General features: G+C 39.5%; 1 protein-coding gene across 2 annotated transcripts in view; it reads right to left on the bottom strand.

The window, feature by feature from the left end:
• Positions 1–24820, bottom strand: part of kiaa0586 (KIAA0586 ortholog) — a 514968-nt gene that overhangs the window by 274935 nt on the left and 215213 nt on the right. For both annotated transcript variants that reach the window (XM_073039936.1, XM_073039935.1), the window contains one exon: positions 10215–10441. In XM_073039936.1, the coding sequence (XP_072896037.1) occupies positions 10215–10441 (227 nt within the window). The remainder of the gene's footprint in view (positions 1–10214; positions 10442–24820) is intronic.

Here is a 24820-nt window from a genome sequence, read left to right as displayed (position 1 = left end):
ATACCACAAGCGTCTTCCACTGTGAAGACTGATGCAAAATACGCATTCAGTTCCTCTGCCATCTCTGCATCTCCCATTACAATATCTCCAGTGTCATTTTCTATTGCTCCTATATCTACCCTCGACTCTCTTCTACCCTTTATATACTTTAAAAAGATTTCAGTATCTTCTTTGATTTGAGTCACCAGCTTCATCTTTTCCTTCCGAATGACCTTCTTAGTTTTCTTCTGCAAGTTTTAAAAAGCTTCCCAATCCTCTATCTTCCCACTAGCTCTGGCTTCCGTGTTTGCCCTCTCTTTTGCTTTTACTTTGGCTCTGACTTCACTTGTCAGCCACAGTAATGTCCTTCTACCATTTGATAATTTCTTTTTATTTGGAATATATCTGTCTTTTACTTCCCTCATTTTTTGCAGAAACTCCAGCCATTGCTGCTCTGCTGTCTTTCCTACAAATGTCCCTTTCCAGTCAACTTCAGCCAATTCACCTCTCATGCCATTGTAGTTTCCTTTATTCTACTGAAATATTGACACATTGGATTTTATTTTTCCCTCTCAAATTTCAATGCGAACTCGATCATATTGTGATCACTGTTCCCTAAGGGTTCCTTAACATTAAGCTCTCTTATCATCTCTGGATCATTGCATAATACCCAATCCAGCATAGCCGATCCCCTAGTAGGCTCAATAACAAGCTGTTCTAAAAAGCCATCCCTTAGACACTCTACAAATTCTCCCTCTTGAGGTCCAGAACTGAGCTGGTTTTCCCAATCCACTTTCAGGTTAAAATCCCCAACTATTATCATGATATTGCCTTTCTGACACACCTTTTCTAGCTCCTGCTGTAATTTGTAATCCACATCCTGGCTGCTGTTTGGAGGCCTGTATACAACTGCCATCAGAGTCCTTTTACCTTTGCCATTTCTTAACTCAACTCATAGAGACTCTACACCTTCCAATCCTATGTCATCCCTTTCCAAAGATTTAATATTACAGGTGTCCCCCGCTTTACAAATGTTGGCTTTACGCCGCTTCGTTTTTACAAAAGACCTACATTAGTAACCTGTTTTTGCACTACAAAGAGGATTTTCGCTTTTACGAAAATTTTTCCCATATAAATTAATGGTTCTTTGCTTTACGCCATTTCCGCTTAAGAAAGGTTTCATAGAAACGCTCTACCTTTGTGGGGGGGGGGGGGGGCACCTGTATTTCTTATACACAGAGCCACACCTCTGCCTAATAACCTATCTTTCCAATATACCGTATATCCTTGGATGTTAAGCTCCCAATGGCAGACATCCTTTAGCCAAGTTCAGAAATGGACACAATGTCATACTTGCCAATCTGTAGCTGAATTTCAATCTGATAGAGCAGTATAAGATAATGAGGGGCATTGATCATGAAGATAGCCAGAGACTTTTTCCCAGGGCTGAAATGGCTGACACAAGGAGGCATAGTTTTAAGGTGCTTAGAAACAGGTACCGAGGAGATGTCGGGGTAAGTTTTTCACACAGAGTGGTGGGTGCATGGAATGCACTGTCGGAGGTGGTGGAGTTGGATACAATAGGGTCTTTTAAGAGCCTCTTAGATAGGTACATGGAGCTTAGAAAAATAGAGGGCGTTGTGCTAGGGAAATTCTAGGCAGTTTCTAAAGTGGGTTGCATGGTCAGCACAACATTGGGCCGAAGGGCCTGTAATATGCTGTAAATTTCTATGTTCAATGTTCTATATTCAATGGCTCTTCACACAGCCTTACATCAGCTGGACAATACAACACCTATGGCAGGATGCTGTTAGTTGATTATAGCTCAGTGTTTAACACCATCAATCCTACAGTCCTGATTGATAAGCTATGGAACCTGAGTCTCCTTCCCTCCCTCTGAAATTTGGAGTTTTCACAACTTGGATCTAAAGGTTCTATTATAGCCCCGTCTATTCTGTGATGTCAATCAGGAAATTTAATAAATATCTGGATTTTTTTGGTTTATTATGTTCTTTTGGCAGTAATATTTTCCTATTAATCGTGGTAGTATTTACCCATATTTGGGTTGATGCCTTTAAATATAGCAATTATTTGGTTTTTATAATCCATCATTTCCACTTTCACTGTCTCAATAAAACTAGCTTCAGAAGACTTAATGATTTGGATTTTAAAACAGACACAGTAGACCTGGATGAGTTATACCTTGGTGATATGCAATCATTTTCATCTAAGCTACTGGGCAATACTGGTGATAAATGCAGAAAATTAGCAAAGACCCTATAGACAGTCAAAGCAGCTACTGGAACTGGCATTCAATAGTTTGTACAAATTGAGGTACTGTCATTGCAAGAGGACCCTTATGCAGTTATAAAGGACAATGGATTCCAGATAATTGGGACATATTAGGAGAGTACATTTTGGTGCAATTAAGCAGCTGCTTCAACAGGCCAAAATGTTGTGGAAATTGTTAAAAAGTGTAATAGAAACACAAACTACCATTAAACTGATTAACAATTTATGTACTTAAATCCAAAGTCCCAAAATCCAAAGATCTTCAAAATTCAAAAATTTTTTTGATGTTACAAATGGAAATTTTCACAAGGTGCTGGTAAGGTTCCCAGACAATACATAAGCCTCTGCACACCACAAACAGTTCTGAGAAGTGACCTCACATATTTAATGAACAGAAGTTCTTGAAAAATAGAAAAACTCTGCACAAAGTGAAAAATGAAGTTCTCAATCGTGTATTTGTCAGTTCTGGAGTGAGCATATGTCGCTTAACGGTATGCTGATAATGAGACAGGCAAAGATCCATCAAGATGAACTAAATATTGAAGGTAATTATGAATATTCAGCAGGCTGCTTGCAGAAATTTAAGAACAGATTTTAATTGTTGAATTTTAAAAGATTTGCGGTGATCGCAACACAGCAGAAAAATTCTTTGATGATTTTACCACAATTGTCATTGATGAAGATATAACACTCTGAATGGCTGTGTCAGTACATACTTTATGTGTGATGAACATGTGTAAGACAAAGACTGCCCAGTAACATCTAATTTCAGAGTTAGGAACAATGGTGATAACAAAAAGCCACTGACTGCCCACGTGGGATGCCAATGTAGTAATAGCTTACCTTTCTGATGGTTCAATGTACAATTATTTTGTGCATAAAATTATTAAAACTATTATATAAAGCTACCTTTAGGATATGTGTAAAAGCTGTATACGTAGTATAAATGGATTTTGAGTTTAGACTTGGGTCCCAATCCCAAGGTGTCTCATTATATAGAGCAAATATTGCAAAATTCAAAATCCGAAACACTTTGAAACAAACATCACAGATAAGGGGTACTCAGCCTGTATTATCCTGATGCCACCTACCAAAGCATTCTCATTTTACTTACTGTGATTGGGACAAAACTGCCAGAACTCCTATTCCCTCTGGTGAGCTGTTTATTCATCAATCCACTATCATTAGCCAAGCAGCAGAGTCTCACTACCCACATTCTACTTGATGAAAATGCCCATATATAAATCTACTCACACACATGCAACTGGGGAACATAAGACCATAAGAAATAGGAGCAAGAGCAGGCCACCAAGGCCATCAAGTCTGCTCTGTCATTCTATAATGGCAACACAGCAAAATAATGTTTAGTGTAACACAACTACAGTGCAAACAATCTGGATTCAGTTCTGCCGCTATCTGCAAGGAGTTTGTACGTTCTTCCTGTGACTGCATGGGTTTCCTCCAGATGCTCCAGTTTCCACCCACATTCTAAAGGTTTATGGATTATAAGGTTAATTGGTTGCATGGGTGTAATTGCGCTGTGTGGGCTTATTGGGCCAGAAGACCCTGTTAACATGATGTATCTCCAAATAAAAATAAAAACTAAGAACATGGTTGCCCTAAATGAGCAATGCCTGCAATGTCAATGTTGATGTTTACCCAGTTCCAGCCCGCTGAAAAATATATTAACTGGAAATCATACAAACTTTGAGAAAATTTAAGAAAACAGTACTTGATCCTCATAAAAGAGTTAAAGTCCATGTGCCTGTGTAATGCAGCATGGTAATTTAATAACTTTACTCTCACATATGCGAGTTTCAACTCTTAATAATGAAAATAGTGGTAGAAGTATCAAGACCATAAATATCATAATATAGGAAAAGAATTAGGCTATTTGGTCCATTGGGTCAGCTCCATTGTTTTATCATAGCTGAATTATTATCCCTCTCAACCTCATTCTCCTAACCTCCTCCTGTAACAATAGATGCTCTCAGTAATGAAGAACTAATCACCCTCTGCACTAAATATACCCAATGATTTGACCTCCATATAGTCCCCTGTGGCGAATTCCACAAATCCACAGCACTCTAGCTAAAGAAATTCCTCCTGTCTGTTCTGAAGGAACATCTTTATATTATGAAGCTGAGATGTGTGGTGTACGCACACACACAAATTTTGCTACTAGTGCGAAAAAGGTTTTTACCCTCTACCTCATTGGCATGTTAAGTATATTTCACAATTGTACATAATCACATTTCCTCTTCCGCTTTCTGATGTGGACGGTATTAATAACATGGAGTTTGCAATGACTTGTCTGCAGATTTTAAAACTGGCTTATGTATACTGTTTTTATTGAAGAAATTATTCAGTGTGCATATGTTGTCACTGAGCAAAAAATTGGTAAAGATGTTTGTATGTAGTCATTAGAATTGACATGAAGGAGGCAAGCTTAACTTTCTTTCGACATGTCCAAAATTATTAATGATAGAAATCTTAAATAAAAGCAAAATATACTGGGTTTATACAGCAGGTACCTGAACAGTAATTGTGTTTTCTTGACAAATACAGCTCAAAACTGTTGATTATCCCTAGCATTTACTGGTTTTATTTGCGCATGTGTATTAGCTTGCTAATGGCAAATCAATATACAGATTATCGATGATGGATTGTTGCTTGATGATGGGCCTAATGTCAGGATTTTGTATTCCATGTGTGCATTAAAATACTCAAGCTGTTCTTTCTGAATTTAACAAACATCTCAAATTCTCTTTTGCCTGAGAGCAATTCTCTTACATCTTCTGGAGTTCATTATTGTTAGTAATAGTAGACTAAGCAGGGAAACATCAGGCAACCCTGGGATGCACTGAAGGTGATATTGCTGCCACTGACTTATTCAAATTCAAGAGTCAATCCTTCTCTGGCTTTTGCTTGAAGTGACTTCCTAACCTGTTAGCTGATGGTGATCCAATGGGAATACTTTGGTGATTACCTCTGTGGATAAATAAATCTCCAACAAATTGTAAAGCAATTATTTGCCTTAAATTCAATTTTTTGTACTGGAAGCTACAATGGACTTCAGCAATTTGAGTACTTAGAACTCAAACTTGTATCCATTTGCTGAAGTAAATGCAGTCTGAGATGAAGCAACTATTCTCTCTTTCAATGCAATGTAAAAGAATAAATGCGCCAAAGCATGCTACATTTGGAACAATATGAAAACTACAAGGTTCCATATTTGCAATGAATGTTACTGATTTCAGTAAACATTCATAAGAATGTAGGATAACAGTTTTAGAGCTATAAGTTGCAATAAAAGTTAGTAATAGCACAATTCTCAATAAGATATTGACTTAGCATAACTGATACTTTCTAAAAACAAGAGACAAACTGCAGATGCTAGAAATCCAAGCAACACACACAAAATGCTAAGAGAAACTCAACAGTTTCAGCCCGAAACGTCGACTATACTTTCTTCCATAGATGCTGCCTGGTCTGTTGAGTTCCTCCAGCATTTTGTGTCTGATATTTTCTATCCTTGTAGAGAGGGCTTCATAGCTCCTTCCTTGTTCAAATGGAATGGATTTCAAACCAGATTTTAGACAAACTGTATTTAAAATATGGATTCACAGAGATCAACACTAAGCAATATCTTGTGGTTTTTGCCTTTTTTGTGTTTCCTTTTGATTAATCACAGCCACCTTTCACATTTCATCACAAGAATATTTTTAAATATATACAATTCATAGGTACAAGTTTCAGCATAGCAGTTTCTAGCTATAAGAGATTTTACATTTTATTTGATGGTGTCCTCAATTGCAATAACTACAGATTGTATAGAACCACAAGTACAAGGTTTACTATCACTGATATGTTTTCACTTGTCTGGGATAATCAACCAATGAAGGAAGACAGAAACTACAGGCTACAGCAAAGAAACACTGCCTCTGGACTACAAAGAACCAAGATCCTTTTCCATTGTGAATACTGAAGTATTCATTAAGTACCTCTGCTATTTCCTCCTGTTCCATGCACACTTTCCCACTGTCACACTTGATAGGTCCTGTTCTTTCACGTCTTATCCTCTTGCACTTCACATACTTGTAGAATGCCTTGGGGTTTTCCTTAAATCTGCCCGCCAAGGCCTTCTCATGGCCCCTTCTGGCTCTCCTAATTTCCTTCTTAAACTCCTTCCTAGTAGCCTTATAATCTTCTAGATCTCTGACATTAGCTAGCTCTCTGAACCTTTTGTAAGCTTTTCTTTTCTTCTTGACTAGATTTATTATAGTCTTTGTATACCACGGTTCCTGTACCCTACCATAACTTCCCTGTCTCATTGGAACGTGCCTGTACAGAACTCTACACAAATATCCCCTGAACATTTGCCACATTTCTTCCATACGTTTCCCTGAGAACATCTGTTTCCAATTTAAGCCTCCAATTTCCTGCCAGATAGCCTTATAATTCTCCTTACTCCAATTAAACGCTTTTCTAACTAGTCTGTTCCTATCTCTCTCCAATGCTATTGTAAAGGAGATAGAATTGTGATCACTCTCTCCAAAATGCTCTCCCATTGAGAGATCTGACACCTGACCAGGTTCATTTCCCAATACCAAATCAAGTACAGCCTCTCCTCTTGTAGGCTTATTTACATACTGTGTCAAGAAACCTTCCTGAACACACCTAACAAACTCCACCCCATCTAAACCCCTTCCAATTGGTCCATAAATTGGAAAGGAGACAAAAATAACTCCAAATAGTAATCATATCTTGATGGTATTGTGATGAATGGCATCAGAAGCACACAGGACTGATGAGAAAGAACAATCACTATAAATGAAGAAGCAGAGGAAACTAGTTCTGATGTTCATTGGAAGGAATGTACACATCCATGTCATAATTTTGAATTTAATAATATAACGGGAGTATATTAGTATACATAAGTGTTCATAAGACGGGTGTTCTTAACCCAAGGATGGCCAGTGTATGAAGTCTGGCCACACAGATGAACTCAAGACAAGGGAGATCAACTTCCTTCAAGAGGTGAGATGTATACCATGTGTCAGAGAACAGCCACTGATACAGGGAAACTAGAGTTAGCTGAGCCTCTGTTTCCAATTATACTTGCAACCATGAGAGACTAGACTGGTTATTTTCTGACACAGCTACACAAAATGTGGTTACGTTGCATTTGATGATTGTCAATCACACGTCATGCATTGTTATTTTTGCAGGGTTCATAAATAAAATGGAGGCTTTTCAAGTTTAAGGGAAACCATAATAATTCACTTTATTGTCAACCAATTGCAGAGCATAAAACACGGTAAAAAACTTCACGTCATTAAGTCATCATGTCAGACCGGCCTCCTAAATGAACCCCAACTCAGCGTTGTTGGTTGTGAATTATGCATTATTTCCACCTTACGTAGCGCCAGTGCCACCCCCCGCCTGCCCCCGAATTCACTAAAACCAGCATTGAGAACCTGTCCGGAGCTTAGACAATCAGGCCAGCTCGAGTCCTATGCTCCATGGGTGGAGTAACAGCAGGTGCCTCTGGCTTGTCCAGTGGTGTGTTGACACGCTCATTGTCATGTCATGATGCCAAGTGCGTGGTAGCAGAATTCTTCCGCTCTGGGTGGGCTTGTTTAAGGAGATCTACTGAAATTCATTCCGGTTTACCCTTCCTATCTATGATAAAAGACTTTTTCTGTCTGTTTCAAAATGTGGAATGGATCATCATAAGGGGGACTAAGGGGACGATAATGTGCATTATGGTGGACGAAAACGAGTTAACAGGAACCAAAGAGAGCTGTACACCATGATGGGAGTTGGGAATAGGTAAAAAGGAACTGAGTTCACTGAGTACGGCGAAACGTTGCCGAGAGGCTAACCAGGTGATCATGGTGTCAGAAACAAAATCACTTAGCACTCATAACGGATCCCCGTATACCAACTCAGCCGCAAATGACTGCAGGTCCTCCTTGGGAGCCATTCAGGACCCACAGGAGAATGAGACCCAAGTCTCATCAGGACCCACAGGAGAAGATCATGCCAGCACTCATTCATCAGGGATGCCCTCAGAGCAGCCTTTAAGGAGCAGTGAAACTGCTCACAGAAACCATTGGACAGTGGGTGATATGCCAAGGTAGAGTAACACCAAGGCTCTGGGCTAACACAGTCCAGAGGTCTGATGTGAACTGGGGACCACGATCAGAGGAAAAATCAGATGGGTGCCAAACCAAGCAACGCAGGTGCTGATGAACATCCAAACCACGTTTGACGCCGCCATCAATGCTAGGAGGATGACCTCTGGCCACCTAGTGCTCCGGTCCACCATATTAAGGAGTTGCATGAAACCATGGGAGGGATAAGAGGACCAACAAGGTCTATACTGACATGATCAAACCATCACAAAGGGACCTGAAAAGGTGCCAATGGTACCCAAACATGACGATTAATTTTCACCTGCTGGCACTCAACACTGGCTGCAGTCCAATTACACTTCCCTTCTAAGGCCATGCCACACAAACTTCAGTGCAACCAGTTTCTCTAAGGCCTCTTTGGCTGGGTGCAGGAGGTCATGAAAGGAGTTAAAAAGTGTGCCTCCAGTTTGTGGGCACTATGGGGCAAGAGCAAATGGTTGAGACATCGCACAGGAGAGAGACCCCAGCTTCCTTGAATTGCCCATGACTGCTGATCAGTAAGCCTGGACATCTGGGTCAGTAGTTTGGTCGTTCTGCCATGCCGGTGTAGTCAACCCCAATGTGTATGGCCTCAACAGCTGGCCATGAGAGGCATTCACCCATGGCATTATCTTTCCCTTGATGTGTTGTATGTCATGTGTTATATGTAGTCCAGATTGTGTTGATGCTGTGCAGACCAAGGATCTGATATTTTGGCCATTATCTGCATGAAGGGTTTGTGGTCAACAAATACTGTGAAATGGCGACCCACTAGTAGAAAATAAAAATGACAGACAACCAGATAGAGACTGAGAAACTCGCAGTCAAATGTATTGTAGTCCTTTCACGGAGACGGAGCTGCTGGCTGAAGAAGGCGAGCGGCTACCACATGCCTCCAACCAATTGTTTGTGCACATTACCCACAGCATAGTGTGAAGCATCAGTAGTAATGGCTATGGGTCCATTGGGGAGCGGGTACACCAGTAGGGTCACGTTGGAAAGAGCTTGTTGGTGTCATTATCAAATACTCTGCTCATGTTCGCTGACCATTCAAGCATGTGACCAGGAGCATTGCCTTTAAGGGCACTATATAAGGGGAGCAGTTCAACAGAAATTCACCATACCTAGAAACTCTTATAATTTTACTGCCTCTTAAAGTGAACTCCAACTCAATATCAATGGTTGTGAATTAAGCATATGCTTCCACCCTTTACATTATCCTACATTGTTTTCCAGAGTATAAAGCTTAAAGTATTATAATTTTGGAAAGCTTCTAGCACCTAATCTACAGCTCAAGTTTGCTACAGCTTGCTACATTCATGCTTGGCATTCTGTTAGCTTTTTAACCACAAGCTGAGCCAACTTTGTGGCTAATAAAATCAATGTACAGCAATGTAAAACAATATATTTTGGGGCAAAGTGGAGAACAAAACATAAAAAGAAATCTGTATCAGTGAGAAAAGCAATCATTGGTAACAACAGTATCACAGTTCTTATTTTTTTCTTAAAGTCCCACAGGATTAATTAAGGGTATAAAAATGTTAAAGATTTTTTTTTTCTTAGAGACCTGGTTTCAAATGTTAAGAGGAAGATCTCCAGTTTATACACTATAAAAACATTTGATTAATTAAGTTTGAACAATCATAATCTAAGTCTGGTAGGTTTCTACCAATAGCAAACATTAATCAGCAACTTTCACCAGGCAGAGAAAACACCTTTCCCAACAAAGCATTGCTCCAAGTCATGACATTGGTAGTTCCATACCTGTTTGCAGTCAAGGAGTCAATTATTGAATATAATGAAGAATGGTCCTTTGCTCTAACAATTGCTTCAAGATTTTCTTCAATGAATTTCTTGTTCATTTGTACTGTACGCAAAATTTGTCCAGCATCTTCAAACATTGACTTTGGTGCTTTTACTGACTCAATCAATGAAGGCTTCTGTGAACAACCAGATTCTGTTCCTTTGGCACTGAGTGTAGGTTGCTTCAGCTAAAATTGAAAATAATTTTGATTATGCTTTTAGTGAAATGGAATTAGAAATAAAAACAGAAATCTATATATATTACACCTATTCAAGAATAAAATATCTACTTTTATAAGCCTAAAGAACAACCTAAAGGACCTTGCTTTCAGTGATGGCATGAACAGGTATAAAACTGATTAAATCTAAATACCACTGTCAGTGATCTGCATAGTAAAACTGCACTGCTACCTAACAAGATACCATTGAAAATTCAATATTAACGATTTGAAGAAAACAGAATGATAGAAACACTTCGGAGGTCAGGCAGCATCTGTGGAAAGAGAAACATAGTTAATATTTCAGGTTAAAGACTTTTCATTGAAGCCTGAAGGTGTGAAAAAAAGCAAAACAGAATCATAACAGGGCACATATAAACTGGCAGAATTAGCAGCCAAGTGACAGAAGAAAATAAATACAGAGAAGTGTGAAATGACACACACTGGCAGAAAGAATGTGGACGTACATATTTAAAAGAAAGAACAGAAGGCAGCACTGGCTGTTTAAGTACATAGTGTATGTATTTGAACATGACAAAATAGTTGAGAGTGCAATTCGTAAAGCATGTAAGATTTTTATGTGATAGAGAGAAAAGATACAAAAGCAAATAGGTATTGTTCAATCTTTATTAACCACCAGTTAGGCCACAACTAGACAACAGTGTCCAATTCTGGTCACTTACTTCAAAAAGAATGCTATGATGCCACAGTGGGAGCACAGAAGATTTACACAAATAGTTCCAAGGGTGAGGAAAATTCACCAAAGGGTTAGACTGGAAGAGGTTTGGATGTACTAATTGCAGCAAAACTTGAGAAAATTTGACAGAACATGAAAGAATAGGACCTATCAAGTGTGGCAGTGGGAAAGTGTGTATGGAACCGGAGGGAATAGCAGAGGTACTTAATGAATACTTTGCTTCAGTATTCACTATGGAAAAGGATCTTGGTGATTGTAGTGATGACTTGCAGCAGACTGAGAAGCTGGAGCATGTAGATATTAAGAAAGAGGATGTGCTGGAGCTTTTGGAAAGCATCAAGTTGGACAAGTCACCAGGACCAGATGAGATGTACCCCAGGCTACTGTGGAAGGTGAGGGAGGTGATTGCTGAACCTCTGGTGATGATCTTTGCATCATCAGTGGGGACAGGAAAGATTCCAGAGGATTGGAGGGTTGCAGGTGTTATTCCTTCATTCAAGAAAGGGAGTAGAGATAGCCCAGGAAATTATAGACCAGTGAGTCTTACCTCAGTGGTTGGTAAGTTGATGGAGAAGATCCTGAGAGGCAGGATTTATGAACATTTGGAGAGGTATAATATGATTAGGAATAGTCAGCATGGCTTTGTCAAATGCAGGTCGTGCCTTACGAGCCTGATTGAATTTTTTGAGGATGTGACTAAACACATTGATGAAGGAAGAGCAGTGGATGTAGTGAATATGGATTACAGCAAGGCATTTGATAAGGTACCCCATGCAAGGTTTATTAAGAAAGTAAGGAGGCATGGGATTCAAGTGGACATTGCTTTGTGGATACAGAACTGGCTTGCCCACAGAAGGCAAAGAGTGGTTGTAGATGGGTCATATTCTGCATGGAGGTCTGTGACCAGTGGATTGCCTCAGGGATCTGTTCTGGGGCCCTTACTCTTCGTGATTTTTAAAAATGACCTGGATGAGGAAGTGGAGGGATGGGTGAGTAAGCTTGCTGATGACACTAAGGTTGGGGGTGTTCTGGATAGTGTGGAGGGCTGTCAGAGGTTGCACAAGGAACAAATAGGATGCTAAACTGGGCTGAGAAGTGGCAGATGGATTTCAACCCAGATAAGTGTTAGGAGGTTCATTTTGGTAGGTCAAATATAATGGCAGAATATAGTATTAATGGTAAGACTCTTGGCAGTGTGGAGGATCAGAGGGATCTTGGGGTCCGAGTTCATAGGACACTCAAAGCAGCTTGGCAGGTTAACTCTGTGGTTAAGAAGGCATACGGTGTATTAGCCTTCATCAATCGTGGAATTGAACTTAGGAGCTGAGAGGTAATGTTGCAGCTATATAGGACTCAGGTCAGACCCCACTTGGAGTACTGTGCTCAGTTCTGGTCGCCTCACTACAGGAAGGATGTGGAAAGGGTGCAGAGGAGATTTACAAGGATGTTGCCTGGATTTGGGAGCATGCCTTATGAAAACAGCTTGAGTGAACTTGGCCTTTTCTTCTTGGAGTGACAGAGGATGAGAGGTGGCCTGATAGAGGTGTATAAGATGATGAGAGGCATTGAATGTGTGGATAGTCAGAGGCTTTTTCCCAGGGCTGAAATGGCTGCCACAAGAAGGCACAGATTTAAGGTGCTTGGAAGTAGATACAGAGGAGATGTCAGAGGAAAGTTTTTTTACGCAGAGAGTGGTGAATGTGTGGAATGGGCTGCCGGCAACGGAGGTGGAGGCAGATATGATAGGGTCTTTTAAGAGACTTTTGGATAGGTACATGGAGCTTAGAAAAATAGAGGGCTATTGGTAAGCCTGGTAATTTCTAAATTAGGGACATGTTCGGCACAACCTTGTGGGCCGAAGGGCCTATATTGTGTTGTAGGTTTTCTATGTTTCTGTGTTTCTAGAATATCAGGAAAGTGAAAGGCTTTGAATAGAGCCTAGGGTTTTCAAAAAGGAATTAAAAAAGGCCTCAAGGGAATTATTCTATAGACGTACAAGGAAAAAGTGGGGAATGTGATTGTTTGCTCTGTCATGAGCTGACACAATGGCTTTCTTCTGTAGCAAAATGATTTTATGATTCTGAATTCATGCTCATCATTGGTTGGAAATCTAGAAGCAAGAAGGTACTTCGATGCTGACCTGAAGATGCACAAAACTATACTGTATTTCAAACTTCCATAAAGTGCCAGTGAAAATTTTATTCTCTTGAGAAAACAACTGAAGAATTACAAAAGAAACTGACTCAACAGTGAATACAAATGGTGAGTTCTGAGCTAACAGAAGTCCAAAGTGATCCTTATTAAATTACATGAACTAATTTCTTAAATGCATATACTTTATTCAAAGAAAGCACTGAAAATAATATGCCTTTTCAAAACAAATGACATATGATGTCATGAAAAATATTTTATTTTTGTATTGAAGGTGTTACCCCCCCCCCCCCTTTAGATCTGGCTGGTGTACAGTTTTAGTTGCATTGCTGCCAATAGGCACATTTTCAGGTTTCGGCAGAAAACTCTGTGGCATCTTGGGCACTTGTCCAGGAATGTGTCCAACATTTTTGTAGGTGGTTTGCTCGGACTGTTGGGGAAGGTTTAAACTAATTTGGCAAGGATAAGACACAGAGTTGGTACAGCTGGTGGGGAGGTAGTGTCATATATAGAACAAAAATTGAGTCAGTTAAGCAGGCATTGCAGACAGGGCTATGAATAGAGAATGGAAGGCAGTATTGCATCTATTTTAATGCAAGGAGTAACTGGTAAGACAGATGAATTTACAGCACTGATAGGCACTTGGAAATATACGGTTGCAATTACAGAGACAAGGGTGAAAGAAGGGCAATTCAACGTTTTGGGGTACAGAATTTGCAGGAATGACAGAGAGGGATGTAAAAGGGCTGGTATTTCAGTATTGATCAAGGGTTCTATTACTGCGGCATACAGAAGAGGACAATTTGTAAGAGCAATGGGCTTGTAGTAGTTAGGGATTACAACTAGAAGGACAAGTAATGATGTGTCACTGGAAGAGCATTTCAGGGATAGTGACTATCTCACTGCAAGTTTCAAGGTAGTTTTTCAATAGGGAGAAGACAAATTTTAATATAATAATACTGGACCAAGCAAAGTCAACTCGCTTAAATCCAGCTAGCGAAGCTCATACAAAAATGAAATAAGGAGAGTTCAGGGCCAAATATTTTTTCTGTAATGGTGAAAGGTAAAGTCAGCAAATTCAGCGAATGCAGTATACTAAGAGAAATTGAGGGTTGAATAAGAGATGAGAGAAAGCCAATAGCAAATGTAAATCGGAAGGCCCTTCAGTAAAGTGTAGGGTAAGCACTTCCAAATGAAATTAGGATGGCAACGAGGAACATGTAACATCATTGGACAACAGGATGAAGGAAACCCTCAAAGCATTTTAAAAGTATTTTATATTAAATGTAAGAGGATAACCAGGAAGATAGCTGGATAAAGGGGCAATCCATGCATGCAGTCACAGGGTGCTGCTGATGTTTTAAATGAATATTTGTATATATATCAACATAAGAGAAATAAAATGTAGCTGGAGAGTTCAGAGAGGAGCAGAGTGAGATTCTAGTTATCGTTAAAAAAGGAGATATTAGATGTCTTAGCAGACTGAAAGGTGGGTAAATCACCCCAGCCTGATTAGGCTCTGGGAGGTAAGGGAGGAGATTGGTGAGGTCCTGACAGAAATTTTTACACCTTCTTTGGCCAAGGTGAGGTCCCAAGTGACTGGAGGACAACAAACGCAGCACCTTTGCTTATGAGGAGTGGCAGACCAAGCCTGATGTCAGGTAAGGTAAGGAAATAGCTGGAAAATATTCTGCGGCAGGGGTAAATCAAAGGTATCCAATGTGACTTTGTTAGGGAAGATCTTCATGCCAAATTAATCAAATTTTACAGAGGTAATAAAATATATTAATAAGGGCAGTGCAGTTGATTTCGTCACTGGACTTAAGTAAAACCTTAGACAAGGTCTCACATGAGAAATTGCTCATTAGAATACAAGGGATCCAATCAAGGTGGCAAATTAGATACCAGACTGCTTTATAATGTAGTTTATGCACACTTAATATACTCTAAAAATTTTGACTTTATAATGGTGGAAAGTTGCTTTCATTATTGGAAGCCTGTGACCAGTGGGATCAGTTCTGGAACCCTTCCTGTTTGTTACCTACATGATATTTTAGGTACAAATGTGCAATTAGTAAGTTTGCAGACGTCACAAAAATAGGTGGTGCTACTGATACTGAGGAATACAGTTTTAGTTTATGGGTGATATTGACCAGGTAGGCAGAGAAATGGAAATGAAAGTTAATCCTGATAAGTGAATGCATTATGGGAAGACTAAAATGGATAGGACATACACAATGAAGATAGGGCCCGAAGCAGTATTAGGGCCAGAGTGATCTTGGGATGCATACATCCAAGAAATCCTAAACGTGGAAACCTACATAGATACGATGTTAAAGAAGTACATGGAATATTTGTCTTCATTAACTGGCACACAAAACAGAGTGGTAGAGTGTTTGACTTATGAAGAGATATAGTATAGGCTGGATTTACTTTCTCAGCAGCAGAGAAAGCTAAGGAGAGACCTGATTGGATAAAATTAAAGAGGGGCATGTGTTGAATGGATGAAAGGAAACTTTCTGTCATAACAGAGGTGACTAAAACCAGTGGAGATGGGTTTAGGTTAAGGGGCAAGAGGTTTCAAAGGGACAAGAGGAACAATTTTTCACCCATGAGATGACAGAAGCAGAGAGTCTCACATTAAAATATTTAGCGGAAAACTTAAATCATCAAGACACTGAACAGGTAATGGTAAAATAGATTACTCTGGATAGAAATTGTGAGTTGAAGGCTTCCTTCTACACTATATCGTATTATAATTGTCAAAGCATAGATAGACAGATAGATAGATAAACAGATTGATAGATACTTAATTGATCTCAAAGGAAATTACAGTGTCACAGTAGCATTACAAGTTCACAGTTATAAATATTAGAAGAGAAGCAAGAAGAATAAATAAAAAAGAAGCTACCTCAAACAGTATAACAGATGAGGGATCATCACTTCCTCGGCTACAGATTGACTCATTATAGAACCTTATGGCTGCAGGTAAGAATGATCTCATATAGCTCTCTTTGGAACAGCACCATTGTCTTAGTCTATTACTGAAAATGCCCTTCTGTTCAGCCAAGGTGGCATGCAGAGTATGAGAAACATTGGCCAGAAAGGCCACGATTTTCCATAGGGTCCTTTGTTCTACCACAGCCTCCAGTGTGTCCAGTTTGACCCCTGGAACAGAGCCAGCCTTTCTAATCAATTTATTGAGCCTGTTGGCATCACCTGTGTCGATGCCATTTCCCCAGCACATCCCCACATAGAAGACAACAGACTGGTAGAATGTGAAGGAGAGGCCTGCATACTACAAAGGACCCTAATCTGCTCAGGAAGTAGAGGTGACTCTGGCCCTTCCTGTACACAGCCTCTGTGTTGGTGCTCCACTCAAGTCTGTCATCCAGGTTCACCCCCAAGTATGTGTAGGTCCTCACCACATCCACGTCCTCACCATCAACAGTAACAGGGAGCAGTGCAGGCTTAGTCTTCCTAAAGTCCATCACCATCTCCTCTGTCTTGCTGATGTTGAGCAGCAAAAAATTCAGCTTGCATCACTTGATAAAATCCTCCAACAGGACCCTGTATTCATCCTCCTGTCCTCCTTTTATACACCCAACTATTGCTGAGTCAGCAGAGAATTTCTGCAGATGATATTACTCATGGCAACCCATGTCCAATCTTGTCAAAAAATACAGTGGGGTATATACCCAAAATATATGGTCTTACTCTCTAAGGGCATTTCACATTTAAAGATGTCTTGTAGGGCATTATGTATCCCACTCCAATAGTCTGAAATACATCTTATGGAAATGTTTGTTTGATGATAAACTTCAATAAAAAATAAATTACAAAAGAAAAAGTGGGTTCCAGTTAATTGGGACACATCAGGACCAGTTCATCTTGGCCCAATAAAGTCACTGCCCCAACTACCTTCAGTTTTATACCTTAACCAAAGGTATAAAAAGGATAAACACCGTTTAACTGAGTATCAAATTATGTATTTAAATGAAATACAGAACAAATTAGAACACCACCAATGTCACTACAGTACTATAAAACTGTGTTTCAGTTTCTAATAGTTATTGATGGAGGAATTCATCTAGTGTACACTGAAGTGTTCTTTTAATTCACTATAAATGAACATCAGCACAGACACCTAGAACAGATACTGAACTGCCTTCATACAATGCTTTCGACGGTTGCATCCTCCAAATCTTCAGTTTCATTGCAACACTCATGATGATTGTTGATACCTTCAAATTCTTCACAGATGATGTAGTGAAATCATCTCATTTTCACTCCTGCCCATTTCTGGCATCTCCAAACCCAAATGGTTGAAATGACAGTGAGAAAACAGTTCTGAATTGTCTTATTGCTTATTTTTTGCCAACTATCTATGACAAAAATCACTACTTTTTGAGCACAAACTCACGCAACTTACACTATTTAAAAGCTCAGTGTAGTGCCTAATGACCACGACAAGTACACATGACTGACACTCGTTAGAAACTGTTCATTAACTGTCTCCTGTTGCCAAACTTTCTTAAGCAGCATACTGTTCCCCAATAAATGAAGGGCAGCCCAGTTATTTTCTCAATTAGTTATTGTTTTCTTAGAGTTAACTCAAATAAGCAGCTGCCCCGATTAACCAATGGCCTAATTACAGTAATCACTGCATACCTTAAAACTACAGTAGGCGACAGAAATTATGAGCAGGAAACCTGGTTGACCCAGTCAGTGAAAAGATATGACCGTAGACTTGATAAATTCAGCACAAAAGACAACTTTTACTATATTGTTTGTGAATAGGGAGGGACTATAGTCAGGTCTGAGTAAATACAGGGAAGAAATTTGACAAGCTTCAGCAACAGTCTATATCCTGGCAGGAGTTCCTGACTGTGGCTGCTTTATTCAGTTCTTGATTCCAAATGAATAGCAATCCCTACTGGATATTTTGGAATATGCTATTGAACTTGTAGAGATGGAAAGCGTAATAATAGGAAAAATGAAAGGGAATGAGTCACCAGGCATGGAACAGTGTAAAAGCAGGCCAATAATACTAAAAGCCTTTGCATGTTTAAAAGAATATACGAAATTTTCCAATACAGGTCAGGAGAAGTCTTATTTCAATTTTGGCAAAGGATGATCTATACACTGTTGGCTTGTCATAACTTGGCACAGTGTGCACTATGCATAAACTAGTCTGAGGCTGGTTCCTGAAGTACAAAGGAGCTCTGAGAGTAATGAAAGTCAACGAGACAGATATGCTGCACCCATAGGAAACGAAGTGTCTTGGCAAGGAGCTACAGTAGGAGAATACTGCAACTAATCTTTATGGGATACACTGGTAATTTTCTCCTATTTTTGTCATTTAAAACTAGATTGAGGTTTTAAAAAAGTTTAATGTAGAAAGATTTATTTTTAACATTGTAAGAGAACAACTTTATATAACTGGTCAGATCAAATGAGAGGCTTGTACATGCATATCAGTGGTCAGCACTTCCTTTTGACCTTGAGTGCCCTGTAAACGTTATAGCTTTACCTTACAATCAGTGCCACTAACCTTTTCTTTACTTAAATTTCTCCTTTGCTTGACATGCAAAACAAATTTAGCTACTGCACATCATGACCTAATATACTCTTACACAGCATGGAAAAAGGCCCTTTGGCCAATCTTGTCTGCACTGACAAAAGTGCTTTGTCAACTTTTAACCCATACCCATGAAGCCTTTCCTATCCTCCCTCGTACCTGTCAAAATACCTTTTAAATGTTTCAATTATATCCACCTCCTGCCCTTTCTCTGACAGCTCAGTCCATCCTGTGTGAGAAAAACTTGATCCTCATGTCCTCTAAAATTTTCCCCTTTCACCTTAGAACTTGTGCACTCTAGTTTTAGATTTCACTATCCATCCAACTGTGCCCCTCACTCAGATTTTATAAACCTCTATCAAGTCACCCTCAGCTTCCTTCATTGCAACCTATCCAGTCTCTCCTTATACCTCAAGTCCTACAGTCCTGGCAACCATTCCTATACATCTTTTCTGCACATGTTCTAGTTTACTTACATCCTTCCTGCAGCAAGACAACCAATATAATATTCCGACTGTGGTTTCACTTCAGTGGGAGAAATGGATGGCAGAAGAGAAAAGGATCCCAGTGTATATGACAAATAAACTCTTCTCGGGCTTCCAGCAACCATCTTTGAGCTCATAAGCTGTGATTTGAGTTTCCTTATAGGTTTGTGGATGGTATTAATCTGGTATTTTTTCAAGATCCTGATGATCCTTCCAAAACCGTGGAAATATAGGCAAGACATAGGCTTATGCGTGGAAATATAGGCAAGATATAGGCTTATGCGGGCCAAAGATGACCCGGGATTATGCGTGGAAATATAGGCAAGATATAGGCTTATGCGGGTCAAAGATGACCCGGGATTCAGGATGACTGGCATTTAAAGGATTTCCGCCGAATGTGGAGCAGCATGTATCGACCAGATGGGGCACACTGTGGAAACCCGTATCAAAGAGCACAGGAGGTGTTTCTGTTTGGGTTAGAAATCAGTGCTAGAACACTGCATTTGCAATGGCCAAAGGATTGACTTTGACGGCACAAAACTACTGTGCTGCACCAATGGATTTTGGAGCCATCTGGTGAAGGAAGCCATTGAAATAAAACTAGAGAAAAAGCATTTTAACAAAGAGAAAGGTCTCATTCTAAGTAAGAACTAGAATTCAATTGTAAACAAGGTGGTATAACAGAAATTTGATTGGATGAAGACCAACCAATCAGGAGGGACGGATGATGGGGGTATATATAACACCAGGTATCATCCCTGATGAAGATGACAGAGTTTGTCGTCGAAACATTGGTTAAATTGACACCTGTAACCAGCTGAAAGCCCAAGAAGAGTTTATTCCTGGATGGTTTAAGGTATCAAAATGCTTGGTACAGTACTGGGCCTGCCAGGAAGACTGGGTCCTGTTAACAGGTATGAAAGAGTTAACATCAGGAGGGTGGACGAGCCTAGTATCCACAGGACTTTGTACTAAGATGGTACTCATCTTCTCCAACTTGAAAATGGCAAGAAATTACATTAGCACACTTGTAGATCCAACCATAATGCAGTACTCAAAAGCCTGCGCTCATTTTCCACATTAGCACAAACAGAAGCCAACCATTATCTGGGTGTTGTAGTGGAAGCTATGACTTCTGTCTTGCAATCAGAGATGGTACTCATTCAAAGCTGCACACACAGGCTATATATGACAAAGATAAAAGAGCCTTATAGGGTATCCAGCAATCTGCCTTTCCAGTATGGCCACAAAATTAAATGGATCAATGTTCCACCTTGGCTCTTAAAGAAAGGACTTTCTAGCATTACCTTCTTAGCACCAATAGAGTGTTATTCAGAGGTGTAGGAACTTAGAGAGCGTTATTCATAAGTGTGAGAACTTACAGAAACAAAACAAATGGTAACAAACTAAATGGGAACAGAACTGGACAGAAGTGAAGACAAGAAAGATTCTTAAAGATGGTTCATAAGAGTTAAGAATGTGGCTTAAAGATGCAGGAAGTAAAGAAGCATGAACGGGTAGCAGATGGGGAAGGAGCGATGGGGATATCAATGACAGCTGAAAGAGAAAGCCAATAGAACCAGAGAAGATTCATAGGGGAAAATATATCAGTTTCAACTGGACAGTGGAGCTGAAATAAGTTCAGGTTTGATAAAGAGAAATTATATAAAATTATAAGTTTGAATGTGATGATAGAATGGATGTAAAGAGCAAACACGAGGAAATCTGCAGATGCTGGAAATTCAAACAACACACACAAAATGCATCTTTCCCTTAGTATCTTTCTCTTCAGTTAGTCCTGACGAAGAGTCTTGGCCCGAAACGTCAACAGTGGTTCTCTTTATAGATGCTGCCTGGCCTGCTGTGTTCCACCAGCATTTTGTGTGTGTTGTATAGAATGGAAGTAATCCAATTGAAGAAGAAATATGCCAGACTATTTTCAAGCATCAGTATTAACATGCAGGGCTAAAAGGTTGTCTCTGTGAAAAAGTGGAGAATTAGTGTGGGGAATGTGAAGCAGTTTGAAAAATTGACTGGGTTCCATGCAGAAGGACAATAATCTCATGGGTTGCTGCAAATTCCAGTATTATCCTCATTGTAATTGCTCAGTATAAAACTAATGTAAATAAATCAGAATGTACCACAAGGGAATGTGGATTATGTACCAGATATCCCAAAAAAATCATAACCAGGTTTATGCCTTTACTTTTCCCTTGAGCTTTCAAATTTTTCCATCAGTTTCTGTGTGGATTTTTTCAAAGAATTCTAAATGCATTAAGTAGTGAAGGAAAAAGTGGAATGGATGGTCAACATATGTGGAGATGAAGGGGTGAAACCCTATGAGGATAGTCACTGGGGACTATACTTGCTGGAGTTCAGAAGAATGGGAGGGGATCTTCAGAAACTTGTAAAATTGTGAAAGAAATCTGTAAGTGGAGGCAGGAGAGTTGTTTCCTTTGGTAAATTAGACTGGAACTAGGGGACCAAGCCTCAAGTTTAGGTGGAATAAATTTAAGAAGGAGATGAGGAGAGACTACTTTTCCCAGATAGTAGTAAATCCATAGAAGTCTTAGCCAGGAAAGTAGTAGACTACTCATTGAATATATTTAAGCCACAGTTAGATAGACTTTTTTCATTGCTGAATCAGAATCAGAATTAGGCTTAATATCACTGGCATATGCCATGAAATTTGTGGTTTTGCAGCAGCAGTACATTGCAATACATAATATAAACTTTACATTAATATGTATATACATATTTATTTTAAATATATTATTTACTTATTTAATTTATTTTATGTATATAAAATGAGAGCAGTTCCTGAAACACAGAGTATGTGTCTTCAGGCTCCTGTACCTCCTCTTTGATGATATCAATGAGAAGAGGGCATGTCTAGTTATTTAGAATCAGAATCAGGTTTATTATCGCCAGCATGTGATGTGAAATTTGTTAACTTAGCAGCAGCAGTTCAATGCAATACATGATCTAACAGAGAGAAAAAAATAATAAATAAAATAAAACATAATAATAAATAAACAAGTAAATCAATTACATATATTGAAAAGAAAACAGAAATACTGTATATTTAAAAAGAGTGAGGTAGTGTCTTCAGTGTCCATTTAGGAATCAGATAGCAGAGGGGAAGAAGCTGTTCCTGAATCACTAAGTGTGTGCCTTCAGGCTTCTGTATCTCCTACCTGATGGTAACAGTGAGAAAAGGGCATGCCCTGAGTGCTGGAGGTCCTTAATAATGGATGCTGCCTTTCTGAGATACCGCTCCCTGAGATTCTACCAACAATGGGTGTATCGTCAGCAAATTTATAGATGTTATTTGAGCTATGCCTAGCCACACAGTCATGTGTATACAGAAAGTAGAGCAGAGGTGCGCCAGTGTTGACCGTCAGCGAGGAGGATATGCTATCACCAATCTGCACAGACTGTGGTCTTCTGGTTAGAAAGTCGAGGATCCAATTGCAGAGGGAGGTACAGAGGCCCAAGTTCTGCAACTTCTCAATCAGGATTGTGGGAATGATGGTATTAAATGCTGAGCTATAGTCGATGCCCAGCAATTCGACAACCCCCAATTAAGCCTAATCTAATAATGGGACAATTTACAATGACCAATTAACCTACCCGGTATGTCTTCAGACTATGGGAGGAAACCAGAACACCCAGGGAAAACCCAAGCATTCCACAGGGAGGACTTACAGAGACTCCCCATGGAATGGCACTGGAATTGAACTTCAGACTCTGGAACGCCCTGAGCTGTTATAGTGTTGTGCTAACTGCTCTACTACCATGGCGCCAAATGTCCTGGATGTTGAGCCTTAATGATGGATGCCGCCTTTTGGAGGCATCGCCTTTGAGAGTGTCCTGGAACCTGGGGAGGCTAGTGTTCATGATAGAGTTGGCTAAGTTTACAACTTAGAAGAAAACTTTCAGAGAGATAAATAAGATGTAATAGCAACATTACCAATAGTTTGAATAATAAGAAACCAGGGACATGAAGACTAAGGGGATTTCAGGATCAGATTTATTATCACTGACATACAGTACGTCGTGAAATTGGTTGTTTTGTGACAGTAGTACAGTGCAAGACAGTAAAAAGGTACTGTAAGATTTAATAAAAAATAAATTGTGCAAAAGAGGAATAGTGAGATAATATTTATAAGTTCATTGGTCATTCAGAAACTTGATGGCAGAGGGAAGAAGCTGATCCTAAACTGTTCAATGTGCATCTCTAGGCTGCTGTACTCCTGATGGCAGCAAGGAAAGAGATGGTAGGGGTCCTTCCTAATAGGATAAAAGTAAACAAATCTCTAAAAGTGATATTGAAATTAAGCAAAGTAATTTAAACAACTAACAATGAGATTTATCTCTAAAGATATATTAGGAAAAACACTGAACTGATGTGAGACCTCAATCAGTCTACCCTGAGAATGCTGTGCATATTTCTGGTGTTTGTGCTACTGTAGGAAACAGCAACACTATGATAAAGTAAGAAAGAATTAGGAAGATAATACTAGAATTTAAAAATTACAACTGTGGAACTATCCAGTTCAGAAAAGCTAGTTAATGGTCTAATTAAGAGAGACTAAACTGCAAAAACTACAGGGAAATAAGGAGAGGCCTGACAAGTCTAATGGGATCACTTACTGGGACTTGCCATATTCTTGACGGACTGAATTGGCTAATTTAATGTGGTTAAAGTAAGTACATAAAACCTCAAAAATGGGCTGATGGAAATTTTTAAAATTATTATCAAGTTTGAGAAAATATTTCCACCTGTGGGGAAATTCAAACCAGAATCTAAGTGCGGCATAATGTTTACCAAAACATCCAATAAGGAAATAAGAGTAATTTCCTGGCTCAGAGAGTAGTTAGTGCATGGAGCTGACCAACACAAGGTATGGCTGAGGCACACAGGCTAAATGCTTTCAATAGGAAGCCAGACAACTACATGAGAGAAAAGGAACAGAAGGAGATGCTTGCGATACTGCATAACGTCTCCAAACAAGAAACAGTCCATCCCAACCATTTCAAATCATAGCCAGTGACTTCAACCAGGCTTGTTTGAAGGAAACCCTGCCCAATTACTATCAGCATATAACCTGTAGCACCAGAGGTCCAAACACCTAGACCATTATTATACTAGGATAAGGAATGCCTACCGTTCCATGCCCAGACCACACTTTGGTAAATCGAATCAGTTGGCTGCAGTTCTCCAACCTGCACACAAACAGAGGCTAATAAAGAAAGCTCCAGAAAGCTATGAGAGGCAGAAGAGCAGCAGGTATGGGATTGTTTTGGGTCAGTAGACTAGGCCATGTTCAAGGGCTCATCTGTGCATCTGAATGAATATATCATGGTTGTAATGGACTTTCTTTAAGAAAGGAGAAAGGCAGCAGAACAGAAAATATAGATCAGTTAGCCTG

Source organism: Hemitrygon akajei, chromosome 3 (genome assembly GCF_048418815.1).
Source record: "Hemitrygon akajei chromosome 3, sHemAka1.3, whole genome shotgun sequence".
Lineage (NCBI taxonomy): Eukaryota > Metazoa > Chordata > Chondrichthyes > Myliobatiformes > Dasyatidae > Hemitrygon > Hemitrygon akajei.
The sequence above is the reverse complement of the archived record's forward strand: the minus strand, read 5'-3'. Positions and strand labels throughout refer to the sequence as shown.